Raw genomic sequence first — 19479 nt, forward strand, 5'->3', positions numbered from 1 at the left:
TTTAAAGTCTGCCCACCTGCCAACTTCCAAAAGGTAAATTAAGCATGTGTAAATTAAGCACAAAAAGCTTGCTTCCAGTGCAAGATAGGCCAGGTCCTTAGCCCTATTACAATAGTAATAACTTAGTGACAAGAGTTTGGCTTTTCTGTCCCTCCATGTGCTGCTACCGCTCAGAGGTCAGCCCAGTTTCATAGCCCTCAGTTCTCATGTCATTGAGGCCCAGCTCCTCATTCTGTGCAAACGTGCGCTCATAGTGCTCCACTTTTAGCTCTGGATCTTCCTCTGGAGCATAGACGTTCTTTGGTTCAAAGAGAGAAAGAAAGAAAGTTAGTTGTGCTTTGGTATGGTCAGAGCCTCGCATACTTACATGCGCTGCACTTCTCCAGCAAGTTTCAGCCAAAGGATCACAAAGCATTTTACAGATAATAGTTGAGCCTTACCCTCCCTTTTAGGAAGGCAAGGGTCAGCCCCCTTTAGAAGTGAGTTCTGTGAGGCAGAGAGATCAAGTGACTTGCCCAAGCTCCCACAAGTCAATAGCAGACAGAAACAGACCTTAGGCTCTTAACTCTCAGCCCCTGAAGAACCACGTATCTGCTTTTTTCCTACCACCACCACTGGGATCGCCTCCTAGAATGGAGCTGACCGACGTTAAGGTACATGGAGGTGAAAAACCAATTCTCTTCCCACCTCAGGTCACCCCCAAAGTGGTTCCTTGGTTGTTTTGAATAGCATTGGGTGGAGGGTGCATCTGTGGATTACTGCATTCAGAAGACCCTAAAGGGAAGTCTCATCATAAGTGCTCAATACTCTACCTGAAGGTAGCTGTTCCCTGCAGGATCATCCAGAATGAAGTGAGCCTCCATGTGACCCTCCATAATCTGAGGAAATGGAGACAGATTAACAGCCAGGACCCCACATGCTCCATTTGAGCAGTGATCAATCAAACCTAAAATCCAAGTCCCTGCTGCATCTTGCAGGTTGTCAACATCACACTCAACCTTGCAGAGAATGCTACCTCAGGAGCTACAGACACCTTATACACCATTCTAAGAATGCGCAGTGCTCGACAGACAGCTAGGACATTTCCTGTGTATACCAGCATTCACTCAAGACAGGACATGCTTCAGGTGAGGAGGCTTAGAGCTGGACAGAGTTCCAGGCAAAGGAAGCAGCAAAGCACTGCTGTCATGCTATCTAGTCCCTGTTCATATTGTGAACAGTTGCAACATTTGAAGGTTGAGGAGTCTGGTGTAACAAACGAAGAGTGTGTGTCCCAGCTCCATCATCCAGGAAACACACAAGCCAATGGTAATCTGCAAACAGAAGTGCAGCTTCTCACAGCTGTCCACACTGGATAATATGGCTGGGCCTTGATCTCCCAGCATGCAGTGCTCCATCTTGACCCCCATCAGTTGAATCATTGCATGCTGGCAGACAGAGCCAAAGCCCTATTACATTACTCTTCTGAACACTGACTATCAGAATACGAGTACAGCCAGTGACGTGATCTATGTCCATGATGTATATAGTTATATGTACTAGATTTGGAGATCCTATGGCACGGAGGTGCCACAGAGCATTAGCTCAAAGTACATAGACAGTTCGCCCCTTTTGGCCTGGACTGTGCTGCAGCATGGCAGGTTTGTCTCATTTCAGTGACAGGAAAGCTCTGCCCAACACTTAGGTGGCCAGAGGAGGGATATTAAACATCTTTAGTCTAGTTTGTGTGATGGTTTGAGGTCAGGGCAAGTTTCAGGATTACTGTCTTCATTGGGTGTAAGCATGTTGTGTTAGGGGATGCTCCCTGCCTAATGATATATGGTGCAACATCAGTGGTCCTGAAGCAGGAGCCACAAGCCCCCTCCCTGCAGAAGGCTTATAGCATGGCTACACAGGACATTGGTGGAAGGTGGGAACTGAACAGGATGGCAGCGTAAGGAGGGGAAACTTACATGCCTGCTGAGATTCCACAAAGTTACACACTTCAGACTTGCAGCAACGCTGCCAAAGAACACATCTGACCAGGTCATTTGCCAGGTTCAGTGTGAATAGGACACCAAAGCTACTAACCTGATACACCTTCCTGCCAAACTCTTGGAGCTTCTCCACTCTGCTTGGAGTAGAGCTGTCCCCCAGAGTGAAGGGGTTTTTCACAATCTGCAACAGAAAACAGGCTCCTTCACATTCTGCTACACTGAGTTACTACTGCAGAATACTTCGTGGTACCTGCATGTGAGCGATGCCGCCCAGCCTGGCCCACGGCATTTGGGGAGCCCTGGGAAGTGACTAGTTAATAGGAGTTGGCAGCTGGCTATGATAGCATGCTGCTCTAGGCAACCCATAAAAGGCTTTTGAAACCTTGTTTCCTTTAGACACAAAGGGCTTGTTCCTATCTTTACATCAGTCAAGGAGAAGTCCTCAGCTCAGCGGGGTGTCTTAAGAATCAACATCTACAGTGAAGAGGCCCTGTACAGAGTGAGCTGGAACCAATGTGCTGAGATCTCTTTAGCTCCTAGATCAGGTTCTGAAGGCAGAGGGACACTGTCCATTCCATCTACTATGGCCTCAGAAGCCCACTTCTACAGCCTGCCTTCCTGTGGGCATCAGTGCGCCAGAACAGAGCAGGCATTAAGCTATGCCACATATCAGAGCTACCCTCAGTTGTTCAGATGGAGAGAGGCTGGGATGGCAACACATCCAGAGTCTAAGGAGGGAGTGATTGATGCTGCTCCCAAGTAACCCTCTGAGAGATGCACTGACTAGCTCAGGGGAGCAGGATCTACAAGAACAGTTGCTGTGAAACATGGAGAAGGGGAGGGAGGAAGAGGAATTCTGAAGGACAACCCACCTCTCCCCAGAAGAGCATGAAAGCCACTGTGTCTGACGTGCTCCCCCCTCTCCAGGCAGGGCGAGTGAAGGCTGCAGCATAACATGAATGACTGTTCAGTGGTGCTGCGCACTTGCGCTACATACCCAAGTCTACAGGAAGCTACAGGTTCTCAGCATTTAGAGTCAGTTCATTGGCGCGGGGGGGGGGGGGGGGGGTCCTATGCATCCCAAATGCAGCTACAGGTACAAACCTCAGCTAAACAGGAGCTTAATATACACCACTCACCAGATCTCGGATATCTTTCAGCAGCCCCTCCAGAGTGGTGAATTTCCCCCCCAGTGCTCCCATGCCAAGCTCGAACTCCAGCTCTGGAATCTCCACGCTACACGTCTCTGACTGCAGAGAGACACATGGTATGCTTATTTCCAGGTCATCCAAAAGAGTGATGTGCTAGAGAGCAGCTTCCATCTGAGGGATTCAGCGGTGAAGAGCCAAGACCGCAGAAAGTCTATGGTGAGCTGGGAATAAATCCCAGAAGCCCCAGCTAGACCCCGCTTCCTTCATCAGTAGGGCCAAATTGAGAGAAGAGGTCCCAAGAAGTAGCCACACACACATTTAAAGATTATCAGGTATCTGAAGGAAGAGATTACCTTTAGTATATCTCTTGTCATGTCTGAAGGGTCTGTAACATGAAGGGTGATCCTGGTACCCAGCGGTTCTATTGCTCCTCCAGATTTAACCTAGAAACAATCTGTTAGAGTTAGTTTACAAGTGACAAAGCATTCAGAATACTTTAAAGCACACTGTAGTGGCAAGAGGATTAAGAGTTGGTGTGTATGTCTTGCATTTAAGACTCTGCATTGGGCCAGCCAGATCTAGGGTCATTTAGGGTCAGTACCTCAACCTTAGGTTTAGGACAGATTTTGGGGGATAGAAGAGTTAGTCATCCAAGTCAAATACTTAGTGGATTAACATGTTACAGCTGCAGGTATTTGTTCCAATGCTAGCCACTCAGCTGCTGTGGTCCTACCCACCCGAGTTTTCTACAAAAGACATTTAACAAACCCCCATCTCCCCCAGTCTCCTCTGTCCGATATGTAATCCAGGAAGCCAGATTATGATCAGGAGTGGGGTGCAGGCAGGGGACAGACAGAAAAGTCCATCCCTTTGGAGAGCACAGGAGAAGGCTGGCATGTTCTGAAGAAGACATGGTCAGGTTTGCAGCTCACCTCATTCGTCCTGTGCCCACAGGCCTCGCAGTTTGTAGCCATGATGACCACTTCCTTGAAGTGTGGAATTTCTGGGACAGACCGTTAGGGAAGTTTGCCTGAAATAAGAAACCTCCAAGACAAAGAACTTCTGTCTTCCTTACACAGGACTAAGCTACCTCCCAACGACAGGATGCAACTTTGTTCAGAAGAGCAGTCAAAGGAGATTAGCATGTCAGTGCCAACGCAGGTGCTGAGCACCAATTCAGAGAGTCCTGTTCATAGGCACCAATAGGTTTCCAGCCTTTTGTTCCTATTTAATGGGATCATCCATTGAGATTCAAACATGAGCTTGTTTCCAAGCCCTAAGTAGCTCTTAGATAGGTCTCCAGAGTCAAAGGCTTTGCTATCCTGGGTCAGACATTTAAGCCTCTCTCTGGCAGAATACAGAGCCATAAAGCACCAGGCCTGTGCACAATACTGACCACCCCCTCTCGGCACAGCAGGAAAAGGTCAACTTGTCCTGTCACACCGTCCCATCAGAAGGATACGCACTAGCTTCATGTTAGTGTTGGCTGGGGCATTACATTCAGGACAGTTTGTGTTGAACTGCAACACCTGCAATACAAGAACACGCTGAAGGGTCTGATCTGTTGCACTATGGGCACTTACTTGCCTAAAGACAGATACCAAAGACTACTGTAACCGGGAGCAATACGTGAATTTAGCTTCCATCTCAATACTTATGGCCCTGATCACTGTAGCTTGGAAAAAATTAGTCCAGCAAATGGGGCAGTTTAGGTATCGGTATCCCTATGTCTGCGCCCACTACCATATGTTCCTCGGAGCAATCAGGACACAGCTGCAATCCAGTTAGAGAGCTCCAGGTGGCCAACCAGGAACATTACTCACTTCATTCCTCAGATCCTCCACAGAGTCAGCTGGGTTCTCATCAGTCTCCTCTGTCTGAAACAGCATAGAGGCCAATATCAGTATGCCAACTCAGAGGCTCAGATAATTATACCTCATACATCTTCCCATTCATGGATCTCTGAACAGACTCTTTGGGACAGGATGGAAGAGAAGAATGCCTCTGCTACTCAGCAGCATCCCCTCTGGCATATAAAGGAGGACACAGATTAGGATCTGAAGGGGGCATTTTCCTTTCCATTATGGAAGGCTAGCACCTGAATATAGGCCACGGAGGGCAGGAATGAGGGAAGAACTAACACCTGCCAGGCCTCCCCTCACTTCTGACTTTTAGACACCTTCCCCACCCAGACATAATACCTCCAGGCCAAGCATAGCATCCTGCTGGGCAGTCCTCCTGTAATGTGTAACCACAAGAGCATCATCTTTCTGCGGCGCACGAGGATTCTCCACAAAGCTATTACCTGAGGGGTCGTCTATGATCTGACAGAGGGAAGTATAAGAAAAGTCTTCAGGAATCCTCCTTGTTTTGCCCCCAAAGAGAGGGGCAGATGCATTTCCCCACCCTCCTGCTAATACTTACAAAGGTGAAAGAAGAATCCACTTCCTTCAGCTGCTTGAGTTTGCCAATAAACTCATCTATTTTTCCTGCTACACCTTTGTCTGCTGCCTGTGAAAGGAGAGATACTCAAGATCAGATCGGATCTTTGGTACCAGCCTAGACCTTCAGATAGGCCTGTCACAGGCACACAGTGCCAAGCCAAGAAGCGTTCTCAGCTCGTCATCTAGCAGAGGATGTGTAACTGTGATAGTTACAGAATTTGTAGACAAGTGTAATCCGTAAGCGGACATCTGTTTTGAGATTACCTTCTTGAAGCACCTTACCCTGCGGACTGGCTGATCCTGCTCCAGGCCAGCGACAGCTCTGTCAATTATTCCCTCGATTGTGGTAAGAGCTTGATAGAGGGAGAAAGCAGACCTAATTACAGTATTAAGTACACTAGAGCAATGTTGTTAATCTTCTAAATTTATGATCCCTAGCCCACCAATCCTTCCTAGAACTATTTATTCCCACAGATGGGAAAACAAGAACTCTTAAGAGCTCCTGCTTTTTGGCCTGGTATTTCTAGTCTCTTCCCTACTCAGGCAGCACTATCCAGCTGCAGATTCACCATGCACATGTCAGTGGACAGAAGCCCAGACCTCCAACAGAAGAAGCTGCTGCTGCCAACATGAGAAGCATTCATGAAGGAAGAGGCGCCTCAGGGCTAGGCTGTGACACCGTCTCCAAGACACTGCAGGATTTGGGAGAGCTAGCTTTCCATGCTAGACAGTGACTAGCAGCAGGATAAATTGGGGTCCAGAGTACAAGACAGTAATACCACAGAGCCTAGCTCTACCCACCTCCATCCATCATCCAGTCAGTCATCTCAGTAAAGCTGTACTGGTGTGAATCAGTTTATGCCCCAAGATCCAAACCCTGGTCTAGGCTAGGTCATACTCAGATACAGGGTAGCAGTCTATTCCAGTAGCCAAAAGTTGTTGCTGTACCAACACCTTTGCTAAATTGCTACCAGCCACCCCAAGCCGCAAACGAGCTCAGATTACATACCTACCTCCTTTCTGAGAAAAAGCAGGAATTTCAAAGTCTAGCTCTGGGATCCTAGCCGTGGCACAATCTGTCTTCACCACTTCCCTATTCATATCCTGGATAGAACAATGTATAGGAAAGATTAAAAACAAAGCTACAGCAGGCCAGGAACCCTACACATGCTTAGCAAATAAGAATGAATTCAACCCTGAGAAGCACATTGGGAACACAGTGGTAGCATCCTCCCACTAGAAGATCATTCGCACACAGAGCCAGTGAAACCAATGTTTCCACTCACTGTTTCCCTGGGCTGCCTCTCCCACCAGTTATTTGCCCATTCAACTTAAGTGTAAGTTACACTTCAATGGTGGCCACCTTAAGCCACCCCCATCTCCTCTGCCCACCTTGTAAGTGCAGATACATCAAAGCATCAATGAACCTGACAAAAACAACAACCTTTTCTGACGATAGATGCCACGCATCAGGGCAAACACTGATCCACTGACTGGCTCTCCCTTCCTCAAATGTTCACAACGTCTCCACAGAACAGCCTGTTTTAGCATGCTGTGTGGACATCTTACACCAAAGTACTTCCCAGAGAGTCAGGATCCCATTAATGAGCAGCTGGTAGTGCCTCATTAGTTACTTTACAGTAGTCAGACAAGCAGAATTGCTGCCATATTATACTCTGAGGACAGCTGTGCTTTATCCACAAGTAGTGGCAGTCCTAGGGTCCTGGTTAGAACCTGCTTACCTACATTCCATCCCTTTCAACCTGCACTATAGTTTCAGTCAGGATGCACAGGCACAAGCATGGTCTTCAGCCATGCAGACAGCCCAGGATCAGCCACTAAATTTCAACAGGCAGTGGAAGGGTACCCTGTGCTTATCCTGTGGGGCACTCCTTCCCCCTTCAGTGGCTGGGCAATACACAGGTTGATGAACCTGCTACAACCTTGACTAGGAGAAGTGGGTCGACTAGCTCAGGCAGTAGGTGTTCAGGCTTTCATAGCATGAGGCCCCAGATTCAGTCTCCACTATCAACAAGATACTCAGGAGCTTCCTATTATATCACAAAGTGCTGAACGCCTAAAGTCAGGCCATTAGTATCCCCCAAGCGGAGGCTTTTGACAGCTTTGCTGGTTTTCAGCAATTACGTTTCGACTGATCCAGACAAGGCCAGCAAGCGGCAGGCGGCAACTAGGCGACCGCAGAACTGCCAGGGCACCCTCCACCCAGCAGTGGGTGAAGGCTCTCCCCACCACCAGGTCGGGCCCTGCCGCCCCCTCCCGCCCGGAGAGGCGGACGCGGGGGGGCCATGGCTCACCTGCCGTGCAGTAACAGCGAGGGCGTAGCGCACCCCCTGCTCCTGGATCCGCCCCGCCGACTGGATCTCGGTGTTGGACCAAGCACAGCTGCCGCAGGTAAAGGAGCTGACGATGATCTCTCTGAAGAAGGGGATCTTGGTGAGCAGCAGCCGGGTCACCCCCTGGAAGAGCAAAGCCAAGGGAACATGGACCCACCGGGGCGGGGCGGGTGCCCCCCTCACGCCCGGGCAGGGGAGCCGCCCCCCCCCCGCGGGACTCCTGTACCCCGCTCCCAGCCCGGCCCCCGGCCCCCGCGCGGGGCGAGCCCCGGGGCGGCCGCTCCCGGCCTCACGTTGCGGTAGCAGCTCATGCAGAGGGACTCGATCTCGTCCGGCTGCTGCTCCTCGTCCTCGGCGCTGAGGGGCCGGAACAAGGGGCCGCCCCGCACGGGCTCCAGCTCCCCGATCGCCGACATGCTGCTCGCCTTCGCCTCCGCTTCCGCTTCCGCCTCCGTGCCGCCCTCTGACCCGGAACTTCCTTGGCGGGCCCCGCCCCCTCTTTTAAAGCGGGGGGGCGCGGGCCCCGTGGGGAGGGAGGAACGCCTCGGCGAGGTCACGTGACGCAGGGCTACTCCCACACAGGCTTGAGGGTCGGGCGAAGGCCTCCGCCTGGCACAGGGGATGGCGGGAAGCGGGGAGCGCACGCGTCAGCAGCCGATGCACATGAATGGTCTGGGAAGAGGGGTGAGCGGGGAGGTGGCACAGTTTGCAGACGATGCAAAATTATTCACGGTAGTTAAGTCCAGAGCTGGCTGACAAGGGGTCTCGCGACCCCGGATCACAGGGCAACGCAATGGCGGAGGAAAACCAATGTTGAGAAAGGCAAAGCAGGGCACACTGGAAAACATCATCCCAGCCAGACCTAGAAAAGTGATGGGGGCCTAAATTAGCGGTTACCACTCGAGAAAGCGATCTTGGCGTCACTCTGGATAGTTCTCTGAAAACGTCCGCTCAGTGTGCTCCCGCAGTCAAAAAAGCGAACAGAATGCTAGCAACCACTAGGAAAGGGATAGCTAGTAAGACAGAAAATATCACAATACCACTATATAAATTCCTAGTATAGCCACATTTTGAATACGGCATGCAGCCCCCATCTCAAAAAAGTTATATTTGAATCAGAAAAAGTACAGCAATGGCCAACAAAAATGCTTAGGTGTATGGAACAGCTTCCATATAAGGAGAGATTAAAAAGACTAGGTCTGTTCGTCTTAGAAATGAGACAACTAAGGAGCGATATGATAGAGGTCTATAACATCATGAGTGGCGTGGAGAAAGTGAATAAGGAAGTGTTATTTTCTCATAACACTGGAACCAGGACTCACCCAATTAAATTAATAGGCAGTAGGTTTAAAACAAACACGAGGAATTGCTTCACACAACTCACAGTAAACCTACGGAACTCATTGCCAGGAGACATTGTGAAGACCAAATGTATAACTGGATTCAAAAAAGAATGAGATAAATTCATGGAGAATAGCTCCATCAATGGCCATTAGCCAAAATGGTCAGGGACACAACCCGATGTTCCAGGTGTCCGTAAGCCTTTGATGCCAGAAGCTGGGTCTGGACAACTGGAGATGGCTCACTCAGTAAATTGCCCTGTTCTGTTCATTCCATCTGAAGCATCTGGCCCTGGCCACTGCCAAAATACAGGAGACTGGGCTAGATGGACCAGTAAGGCCATTCTTATGTTCTTGTGTTATACCGAGTGCCCAGATGCTGAGCTGGGTTTTGAAGCCCAGATATCTGAGCACAAAGTAGTAGAGAGAGACAAAGCAATGTGACTCCTACATAGCCTTTAAAAGTCTACACGTTGTGATAATGTATTCATTGTACAATTTCAACAGAAAAAAAGGAAAAACCAACTCCAAAGAAATCTAATATGTAACTTTATTGAAGCAGATTTGACAGTCGTTTAAATTGCAGGGGAAGAAACTATAAAACTGATATAGCAAATGGCCTCTCAGTACTGTTGTGGCAGTGACTTACAACATCCAAACACCTGAATTTTTCCCATCAACTGTTCCATAAAAAATGCTGTGACTATAGAGAGGGATATTTTATATATACACAGAATGTGCAAGGAAAGGGTTAACACTGTGGAGTAACCTACATAGGATGCAGTACACTAGCAGCTTGTACTATGCACTCTAGTAACACACTGGAGATTGTTAAAGTCTAGAAGTCCAGCTTCAAGAGTTTAAAAATAATTCAACATTTCAACTCTGTATTAATCCAAAGATATACAGTATGGACCAGATTCTGGACCTTTTACTCCCACTGACTAGTACTTACTCACCTGAGTAGTCTCACTGAAGTCAATGTGAGTAAGGTTTATAAAACTGGGCCATATATCTAAATGTATATTTATATACATATATACATATATAGTGTATGCTATAGGTCAGAGGTTCTCAAATTGTGGGTTGGGGCCAAAGCTGTTGTTAGACTTGCTGAGGCCTAGGGCTGAGCCAAAGCCAAAGCCACCACCCGGGGCTGAAGCCCAAGCCCGAGCCCCACCACCCAGGGCCAAAGCCCGTGGGGCTACGGTTACATGCTTCCTGCCCAGGTCATAAGTCCTTGGGCTTCAGCTTTGCCCCCCTCCCCTAGCCCGGGGCGGCAGGGCTGGGGTGGGCTTAGGCTTCAGTCCCCCCTCCTGGGGTTGTGTAGTAATTTTTGTTGTCAGAAGGGGGGTCATGGTGCAATGAATTTTGAGAATCACTGCTTTAGGTAATTACAGGTGTGGTACTTATTCCCTCTTTCCTGCTGCTGAGATAAGCACTCTGACCATTTGGCTTTCAAAAGACCGCAGCAAAGATGGTTTGTGGAATTATTTTAGTAAAATTGCATGATTTGATAAAAGGAAAAGGAGGACTTGTGGCACCTTAGAGACTAACCAATTTATTTGAGCATAAGCTTTCGTGCTCACGAAAGCTCATGCTCAAATAAATTGGTTAGTCTCTAAGATGCCACTAGTACTCCTTTTCTTTTTGCGGATACAAACTAACACGGCTGATACTCTGAAACCTGCCAAATGATAAGGAGTCACAGAATTGTATCCTTCTGACAGAAGGTGACTTTGTGGCTTTATCTTTCTAAGAGAGAGCAGGTTGCAGTGTTTTTTCAACTGCAGGGGACTGCTGGGCAATGATGGAGGGGCTGGCTGAACTCCCATCAGATTTGAGAACTCTGGACTAGCACTGCAACTGGACAGAGCTGTACTTATGTGGCACGAGGAGCCATGCTGATGGCATGTTATTGTTATAGTTGTCCACGTCATGGTCACAGGTGTCCTTAGCCAACAGTGCAGTAGAGTAGGACATGACTTCTTGACAGTTTTTCTTTCCCACTGGCATGGTTTAAGCATGCCCACTAGCACACGCACACACTCACACACACCCCTCTCTATACACAGGTACAGGATTTCATTGTAAATCGCTGCTTTTCTCATTTAAACTCTGGGAAATATCCTTCCACAGAGAGTCAAGCCGGACATGCAAATCCTCCAGAGGTGCTGAGCTGTCCTGAAACTCCTCTGAGTATGAGGACAGTGGAGACAGTTTGAACTTCATTTCTTCTGTCTCCCGGTCAATGGTCCTGGTGAAGTCATCTATCTGGAGGAACGTGTCCCTTCTGAACTCCTCGATTCTCTGCTGCACTTCTTGAGCCAGGCCCTCCATGTAGGGGTCCACAGCCCAGTTAGGGTCTACAGTAGTGCCAGCAATGTGCTCCCTGAGGCCACTGGGGTAAAGGTGCAGCTGTTCCTTGAGGTGGTTCAGATTCCTCTGGATCTTCTGGTGGAGATCCCTGGCATTCTGGGTCAGCTTCTCAGAGAGCTCCTGGATGTACTGATTGAATTTCTCTGGGCTGACTTTGGTGTGTGGGGTGACGTTTCTATGGAGCTCTTCCATGTTGCGGTGGATCTCAGTCACCAGTCTGGCAGCGTACGGATGGAAGACTTCCTTCACTTGGTCAGTATGAAAGGCTATTTTATTGGCATACTGAGCCACAAACCTCTGAACTTCATATACGCCTTCCAGGAACTGGGCCTTCATGTCTCGAGTTGGGGTGAGGTGCTGCTGGAGCTCCCTAGATTTCAGCAAGACCTGGTCCAGGAGCTCTTCGGTGAATGGGGTCAGCTGGAAGCGAAGTGCTTCCAGGTTCTTGCTGATTTTCTGGTGCACCTCATCCACATAAGGAGACAGTTTCACCCTCAGGCCTTCCAGCTCCTTCCTGATGAGCCTTCGCAGGCTGTCGGAGTCTTGGTAGAACCGTGGCTGAAGTCCTCTGTTAAGTGGGGCCAGTTTCTCAAGGAGATTTCCCATGTAGTTGACTCCTTCTTGGATACTTTCTTTCACTTTTCTGTAAGAAGCAACAGACGCACACTTAACTGCCTGAGCTCTGATTCCTTGTCCTAGCACTTTTGTCACTTTACTAGAAATAATGGCTGTACAGTTGAGCGCTGCATTAAGAAAGGGGGCTCTCAAGGATATGTAAAGCACTAACTTTTCACCCCTTGAGACCTGGGCCTTGCGTCATAAGTGAAGATGAGTCTGGTGGGTCTCATCTTAGATTAGTCCCTTGTGGACTTTGCCCATAGAACAAAAACTGCATGGCAGAATTCGTCATGAGTCTAAGCTCAGGAGAGGCAAGCAGGTAGTGCGATAGATTAGGAAAGAGGTGCATTGGCAGAGCTGGGGTGAGGGTTATGAGTGAACAGCAGGGAGGGGACGCAGGTCAGGAATGAGGGGCACTGGCAGAGCATTGGGGTATCACAACTGCAATAGAGGAGTACAGGGAGAGAGCCCTCAGAGAGCTGTTTGCATAGCACTTGCCTGCGGTGTTGCTGGGCTAACCAATATTACTAGCCACGCCAGTCTCGCTGCCCTGTCGCAGCAGAGAACCCTTGCCTGCCATCCTCACTCCCGGTCTTGGCTGCTGGGCCAGAGCTCATGTTCGCCGAGCTGCAGGAATCACTTTTTGGTTTCCACTGGGCTTTTCTTTGTTTTATTTCAGTCATTATTGGGTAGGGCCAGCTGGGAGATCTCCAGCCACATAAGGAGCCTGGATAGTATTGAGTCAACTGATGACACCTGTTATTTGTTTTTGGAAATGCCAAAATGCCTATATATATATGAAGGTTTTAGGGACACTATACCTCTCTAAAAATCAATCAATAAACCAATCAGCCTGGAAGCAATTGGAAGGCATAGTGCAGGAGCCAGATGTGCTTGGGTCTCTGACAGGGCAAGGGGCTTCAGGGTACTACCTACTAATTCTTTAACCCCAGAGAATGAGGTACTCACTTGATCTCTTGGTCCAGCTTCATGCTCTGGGTATGTGCCATGCTGTCCTTGTCATGAGTGAGCTGGCTGAGGTAATCCCAGAACCCATTCCTCGCCTGATCAGCCTGAGAAGCTGCATGGGTGGAACAAGAGCATTTAACAGAATGACCTCAGGAGAGCCTTGGTGGCAAACCATGAGCTTGGTAGCAGGGAGGTGGCATGGAGGAGCTCTGTGAAGGGAAGACCCAGTGTTGGGAGCTGGTCTTAAACTGATGGAGCTCACAGTCTGTAATCCTTGAGACAACATTTTATCCCTGGGATGGTCAGGAGTCTTCTCTACACTGACAAGTCCCAGGGGCGCCCCCTCCCCAAAGTAATAAAGGCCCTGATTTCCAGAGCTGCAGCCCCCACTAACTTCAGTGGGAGTTCTGGGTGCCAGGCCCAGCATAACCAGAAGGATTCGTCGGGGGGCTGACTCACATGACACAACGGAAGTGGAGGCCAGTGACACATGTTGGGTCCAGCGGCAGAGTCAAAGGAACAGTGCCTGAGACTCCCGTGACAGGGTCAGAGCTACCCTGCCTTGGGGTACAGCGAGAGCATCAAAGGAGCAACACACTGGGGACCTGTGACTGGGCCATCTTACTGCGACACCTTTCTCGTTTGGGGCAAGATGGGTCAATGGACTTGTCCTCTTCTGTTCCAAAATACTATCTCGCTAAGCTGCATCCTCTTGTAAGCAGCCAGGGACCCCTGCCGCGCGGCTGAATCTCCAGCGGGGCAGGGAGACCTTTCACCTTTCATGTCTAGAGCCAGGAACTGAGTCCCTGCACATTGTTATGGAGAAGACCACCAACCTGAGAAGGTGGCCAGGAGCAAAGCCAGAAGTGCAGCTTTGTGAGGCATGGTCTGTCTGGTCACTAGGCGGGGACTCTGCGGAGAGAAACCAACCAGAAAGCAGTTAGTGGAGTTCCTGCCACGACCCAGGCTTTGCCTTCACTTTATCGGTTCATGGGTGGGGCCAGGTTCATTTTCCAATGCCTGGATCTTCTTTCTGGGTTACTGCTTTTTGCAGTGACTCTCTTTAGATTCAAACACATTTCAGGTGGGGATTTAAATTGCAGCTGGATGGCACAAAATCCAGATAGTGAATGTAAAATACAGCCAAAGAGACCAGATTCTGATACCCTCCCATTGAGTAGCACCTGACCACTTCATTGATTTTATTTCAGCAGGATCGCTCAAGGTGTAAGGTAGTCTCAGTGTGAGTAAGGGTATCAAAAACTGGCCCCCTTGGTCAGCAAGATAAACTGCCTCTGAGTGGGAGCAAATGATGCACATAAGCAATGATTCCTGGTCCATGACTAGGGCTCCCTAGGCACTATCATAATACACATAAATAAATAATAACCCAAGTTCAGTGGTCCTTGTGACAAGAGCACAGGTGACCTCAGTTTGCACTCGTGCATGGTAATCACCCCTTTGTGTCAATATCACCGTTGGTTTGAAATTAGTTTTTCCAAACGATCAGAGAGCTCAGCTCTGCCCTGGGCACTGTGTTCAAGACAATAACTCAGAAGGCAGCTTTGGGTGTCTAGGAACAACCTCAGGGAAAACCATTTTAACAGATCCGTCCACTGACGTCATGGAAAACTCTAAAGCCCTGATAGAGATTCATTTCCAAACTCCTTAGGGTGCTCTAACGTGAGACCACCCCCACACCTCACAGGTTTATGCCCTTGTGGAAATCCATACAAGAGCACTATACCTGACTAAAGCATCTTTTATCCAAGGCTTTCAAAGAGCTTTGCAATCTAAGTAATCCAGCGTCACAGGCCACTGTAGCACACAGTAGATCGGCATTGTTATCCCATTTTATAGCTGGTGAAACTAGGGCTCATAGAGATGTGACCTAGATAGAGTGTGTCAGTGAAAGAGTTGGGTCTAGAATTCAGGAGTCCTTCCAGTTCCCTGCTCTAACCACTAAACCATATCCCCCCGATGCAGAAATGGAACCCAGAAAACATGACTCCCAGTGTCCCTAAGCACTAGATAACATTTCAAGAGGTGGGAATAGAACCCATGAGTCCTGGCTCACAGACTTCTGCTCTAACTTCTACACAACACTCCCCGGAAAATGCCTTGAGCTGCTGCAGAATTAACGAATTGTATCACCTGCACCTTACCTAGCTGCTGTTCACCTGCTGTCCTCTGTGAGTTGGCCCCCGTCATATGCTGCTCCTTTATATATGGATCAGTATTAGGCAGAAGTGCTCAGGTGACAAGAGGTCCCATATGCCTCTGCAGAGCCAGTGGCTTTGGACCTCACTCCATGTAAATACAACGTGGAGGTTCAAAGACATTCTCAGGGGATGACGTGAGTACCAGTCATCTGACTGGCTCTCCCAGATCACTCACCAACCTCGCCCCACCCATCTGCCAGACCAGTTCAGTTCCAGCTTTCCCAGCCAACCACCTCCCTCCCCAGTGGCTTACAAACAAAGTTAACCCTTTGCATGCTGCAGAAATGTATGTGCCAGACAACCTATTGTGCTGGATGCTTTACAAACACATAGTGAGAGTCTGTCTGTCACTGCCCTGAAGACCTTACAGACAGACAAAGGGTGGGGGAAAGGAAGGGCTATTGTCCCTACTTTACAACTGGGAATCAGAGGCACAATGAGAGATGAAGTGAGTTGACCATGGTCACACAGGGAGTCTCTGACAGAAAGGAATTGAACCTAGATCTCCTGAGTCCCAGTCCGGAGCTGTAGCCACAGTAGGTTTTCTTTGTAGGAACCACCTCTCTGTATCTGTCTGCACAATGCCCAGCACAATGGGACCCTGATCCAGCTGGAGCCTAGTGAATATAAATATGAAATAGTAATAATTAATAACAAAAGGGAGAAAAGATTTGGGAAAATGGTGTCTTTGTGTCCTGAGCCATTTCACAACCCAGACAGCTCATCTTTTGCCCAATTTCAGCAAAATGGCTATTTTTCCATCCAGAACACCCAAAATTTAACTTTTTTGCATGTTTTATTCATGTATTTTAACCGCTGAAACAATTTCAAATTTTGTAAACAGTATTTTGAAAAGCATGGTAGTCACTGAAAAACCAGCCATGCTGAGTGAAAGTGGGGCCAGTTTAAAGTGAAAATCCACGTTTGAGGGCATTTTCGAAAACTGAGCCATTTTCAAACATTCAGAACAAATTGTGGGCCCCAGGTGCCTTTGACTGGCATTTCATATTCTCCACCCAGAGCTTCTCCTGAGGCTGGCAGGTTAGGAAATGCCCAGCACTCAGGAGGGTCATTTCATACCCGTCACCCCATTTGACATCCCCCTGTGTCTGTACTGATGTAGAAGCAGTGACCAGCAGCACACCGAACACAGCCAGGCGAGGCAGGAAGGAGCCAGCAAGAGTAGTCAGCCTGATGGCTCCAAGACATCTCCAGCACACAGGTGATCCATGGAGGTGTATGAGGATCCTACCTGAGCTTCACTAATACAACCAGATGCAGAGCCACGGGGCTCTGTGCAGCATAAACTGTGAAGGTGCTTCGATCTCCAAGCTGACTTCTAGACTGTGCACTACTACTAAGATATATATGTTATCTATACGCTTCCACTGGGCTCAGGTTGCTACAGCAAACCAAAGCAACGTAATAGCTGGTGAACTCTGGTCTGGGCACACTGGTGGGTTAGTGCAGGGCTGCTCACAAGCACTGGGCTGCTGGCACTGCATGTGAAATAGAAAAAAAAGCTTGAAAATATTTGTTTTGAGGGAAGTGAACCACACTCTGTAAACAGTGACAGGAGTAAACCCCCCAGACGCTGTCACTCCACGTCTGATTTGCTTATTCCGAGAATTGATCTGCAAACCTTTACCTCATTTAGCTTTTGTATCACATTAGTACCTAAGGCCCTTCTGGGAAACAAGCAGACAGGGTACTTCATGTTTTCAGCCTCATTCCCAGTGACAACATGTTATCTGCATGCAGATCAGAGGAGGTGACAATCCACGTATTTGGCAAAGTCCAGCCTGAGGCAAGGGTGAAGTTCCAGGCAGTCACTGTCCCTCCTCTGACACCAAAGTTCACCTCTCTCCCCTGAGCCATGCAAACAGGAGTGGCTCACAGGGCGCAGGGCTGTGCTGAACCCCCATTTTCCTCTCCACCTGACCCTGAAGTCACTCTCCAGCCTGGACAGGTAGCTGGGGAGCTGCTCCTGCGTGATGCTATTATAACTCCCTCTAATAGGGCACTTTCCAGCCCCCAGAGGAACTTGGCCCTAGTCTGTCAATTTCTTCCATTATTATTATTCCATTTAAAACATTTTTCATGTGACTGTAGCAGTGGGGCGAGGTGGCCTGGATCTAGGTCCTCTCCACATCTCCAGGACAGGAGCAGCCCTGGGAAAGCTCCGCAGCCTTAACAGAGAGCCTCACACTGACCCCTTTAGGGCTGCGAGAGGCGTTCAGTCTCCAGGGTCCATTCAGCCCCTCACCTCACTCCTGAGACTGCCCACAAGGGGGCCAATTAGTGCAGAGAATGAGGCTGGTGTTTTTGGTGACATGCAGAACCGGTCACTGGGAACTGGAACGAGGCCACCAAAGAGCCAGGAGCTGGGGACAACTTTCCGCCTCTACCTGCCAGAGCCGAAAAGCTGCTCAGAGAGGGAAGGTGTTTATTGTTTATTGATGCAGGAGTGTAGACCGCAGAGACCCCCACCTGAGAGCAGGGTCTCACTGTGCTGAGCATTGCACAGAGCTCACAGCCTAGGTCTCATGCGCCATTCCCACAGGCCTTCCCCATCCTTCAGTGATGTGCGTGGGCTTGTCTCTCTCTGCCCTCGTTCCCCAGCCCTGCTGCCCCCACGTCCACATCCCTCTCCTACGGCTCCACCTGCACCCTGCACCTCATGAAATTGATTCTGGTGCTGAGTTAACTTGTGTTTCTGACGGATGAAGGTGGCTGGTGTGGGCACTAATGATCAGGGCAGCCCAGCCAGGAGCAGGACATTGAGAGTCGCAGGTATCTAAACCACATAACTGGTCTGTAGTGCTGGTATTACAGTAGTGACTGAGACCCCATTGTGCCAGGCACTGTACAAACACAGAGCAGGAGCTTACTGGGGCACCTGCATCACTCTTTCCCTCTGCAGTGAGGTGTCCCTTGGAGTCTCCCATGCAAATACAGAGTCAGCTTAACACTGCTTCGTTTGTGAAAGCAGCCTGACTGCAGGTCAAAACAACAGATTCGGTGTAACTTTTCAGAGGGGTAGCCGTGTTAGTCTGTATTCACAAAAACAACCTTAAAGACTAATAGATTCAGAGTCACTTTGGGGAGTGGGTTGTGCACTCAGCAGAAATCCAACCATTATTTCAGAGGGGACGTGGGTTACCGTGACTCGTCTTCACAACTGCCTGAGCTAGCTTGCTGCTGCCAAAGAAAGCCCTCTCCTTGCCACCCCAGGGCCAATCACCTTACTCCCCGTTTGACCCTCCTCATGGAATGCTAATAGATAGGCCCAGCTTCTGGGGGCCCTTGGGCAACGGGAATGCCTAGTGGGAGCTAGATAACACAATACCGTTCTATATGCTGTTTGCCTAGCACCACGGTGGCCTGGACTTTAGCAGGGCTGTCCTTAGAGAGGCAAGGGGCAGTCTGAGCTAAAGCCAGTGCAATGCCATGAAGCTTCCCCTCGCTTCTATCTCCTGCAGAAATGAGGATGATGATGATGATGATAAAGGCCTGAGGATTGCTAGCAGCCAGCAAGAGAAGTCCTCCACCCACAGGTGTCAGATTAGCACCCCAGAGGAAATCAATGAGGCTGTAAAATAAAACTGACCTGCTTCAGCGGCTTCCTTCCTGGGGTGTCTGAAAGAGACAAAGCCCTGCTCCTCCTTCGTTGCTGACAGTGCAGCGTAAGAAGTCCAGGGCACACTCACACATGCATACGCACTCACACACACAGAGGCCAACAAAATTACAGAGCTGGGCTGACCTACCCAGAGTTATGAAGGCACCTCCTTGTTTCGGGACTGTTCAGAAGCTGGGAATGTGGCTATATAGTTTGGATTCAGAGCAACGCGTTCGCTTCCATTGCTACATCACTATCACGCCGGCCATGGGGACTGGATGGCTCCGGAGTGTAGGCAATCCACCCCTCTAGATTACAGCATCACAGAGGCCACGGGTTGGTACGCACCCAAAATGGTTCCCATGCATTGGCCATTGAGAGGCCTCGAAACAAACGGGTGGGTG

General features: G+C 49.3%; 2 protein-coding genes across 2 annotated transcripts; both read right to left on the minus strand.

The window, feature by feature from the left end:
- Positions 1-9: 9 nt before the first annotated feature.
- On the minus strand, positions 10-8374 carry ZPR1 (ZPR1 zinc finger). Its single transcript, XM_074936883.1, has 14 exons — positions 8219-8374; positions 7887-8048; positions 6585-6675; positions 5854-5924; positions 5552-5638; positions 5329-5451; positions 4951-5004; positions 4590-4656; positions 4060-4130; positions 3481-3570; positions 3116-3226; positions 2071-2157; positions 813-878; positions 10-298 (listed from the first exon to the last, which is right to left on the minus strand). The coding sequence occupies exons 1-14, from the start codon at positions 8339-8341 to the stop codon at positions 164-166; spliced, it is 1338 nt and encodes a 445-aa protein (XP_074792984.1). The 5' UTR covers positions 8342-8374; the 3' UTR covers positions 10-163.
- A 1479-nt stretch (positions 8375-9853) lies between these two features.
- Positions 9854-15546, minus strand: APOA5 (apolipoprotein A5). Its single transcript, XM_074936666.1, has 4 exons — positions 15397-15546; positions 14068-14143; positions 13232-13343; positions 9854-12287 (listed from the first exon to the last, which is right to left on the minus strand). Exons 2-4 carry the CDS (start codon positions 14114-14116, stop codon positions 11351-11353), a joined length of 1098 nt encoding a protein of 365 aa, XP_074792767.1. The 5' UTR covers positions 14117-14143; positions 15397-15546; the 3' UTR covers positions 9854-11350.
- Between the last annotated feature and the right edge of the window lie 3933 nt (positions 15547-19479).

Source organism: Natator depressus, chromosome 22 (assembly GCF_965152275.1).
Source record: "Natator depressus isolate rNatDep1 chromosome 22, rNatDep2.hap1, whole genome shotgun sequence".
NCBI classification, from domain to species: domain Eukaryota; kingdom Metazoa; phylum Chordata; order Testudines; family Cheloniidae; genus Natator; species Natator depressus.

What these genes read in the sequence shown, in the direction of transcription:
- ZPR1 (XM_074936883.1), bottom strand. Translation starts at nt 8,341, where the DNA reads ATGTCGGCGATCGGGGAGCTGGAGCCCGTGCGGGGCGGCCCCTTGTTC. An exon ending in TGGAGGATCTGAGGAATGAA is followed by an intron (nt 4,657 to 4,950) that starts GTGAGTAATGTT and finishes CTTGTATTGCAG; the next exon opens with GTGTTGCAGTTCAACACAAA. An exon ending in CAGGGAACAGCTACCTTCAG is followed by an intron (nt 299 to 812) that starts GTAGAGTATTGA and finishes TTTGAACCAAAG; the next exon opens with AACGTCTATGCTCCAGAGGA.
- APOA5 (XM_074936666.1), bottom strand. Translation starts at nt 14,116, where the DNA reads ATGCCTCACAAAGCTGCACTTCTGGCTTTGCTCCTGGCCACCTTCTCA. An exon ending in GCTCCTGGCCACCTTCTCAG is followed by an intron (nt 13,344 to 14,067) that starts GTTGGTGGTCTT and finishes CCACCCATGCAG; the next exon opens with CTTCTCAGGCTGATCAGGCG. An exon ending in AAGCTGGACCAAGAGATCAA is followed by an intron (nt 12,288 to 13,231) that starts GTGAGTACCTCA and finishes TGCTTCTTACAG; the next exon opens with AAAAGTGAAAGAAAGTATCC.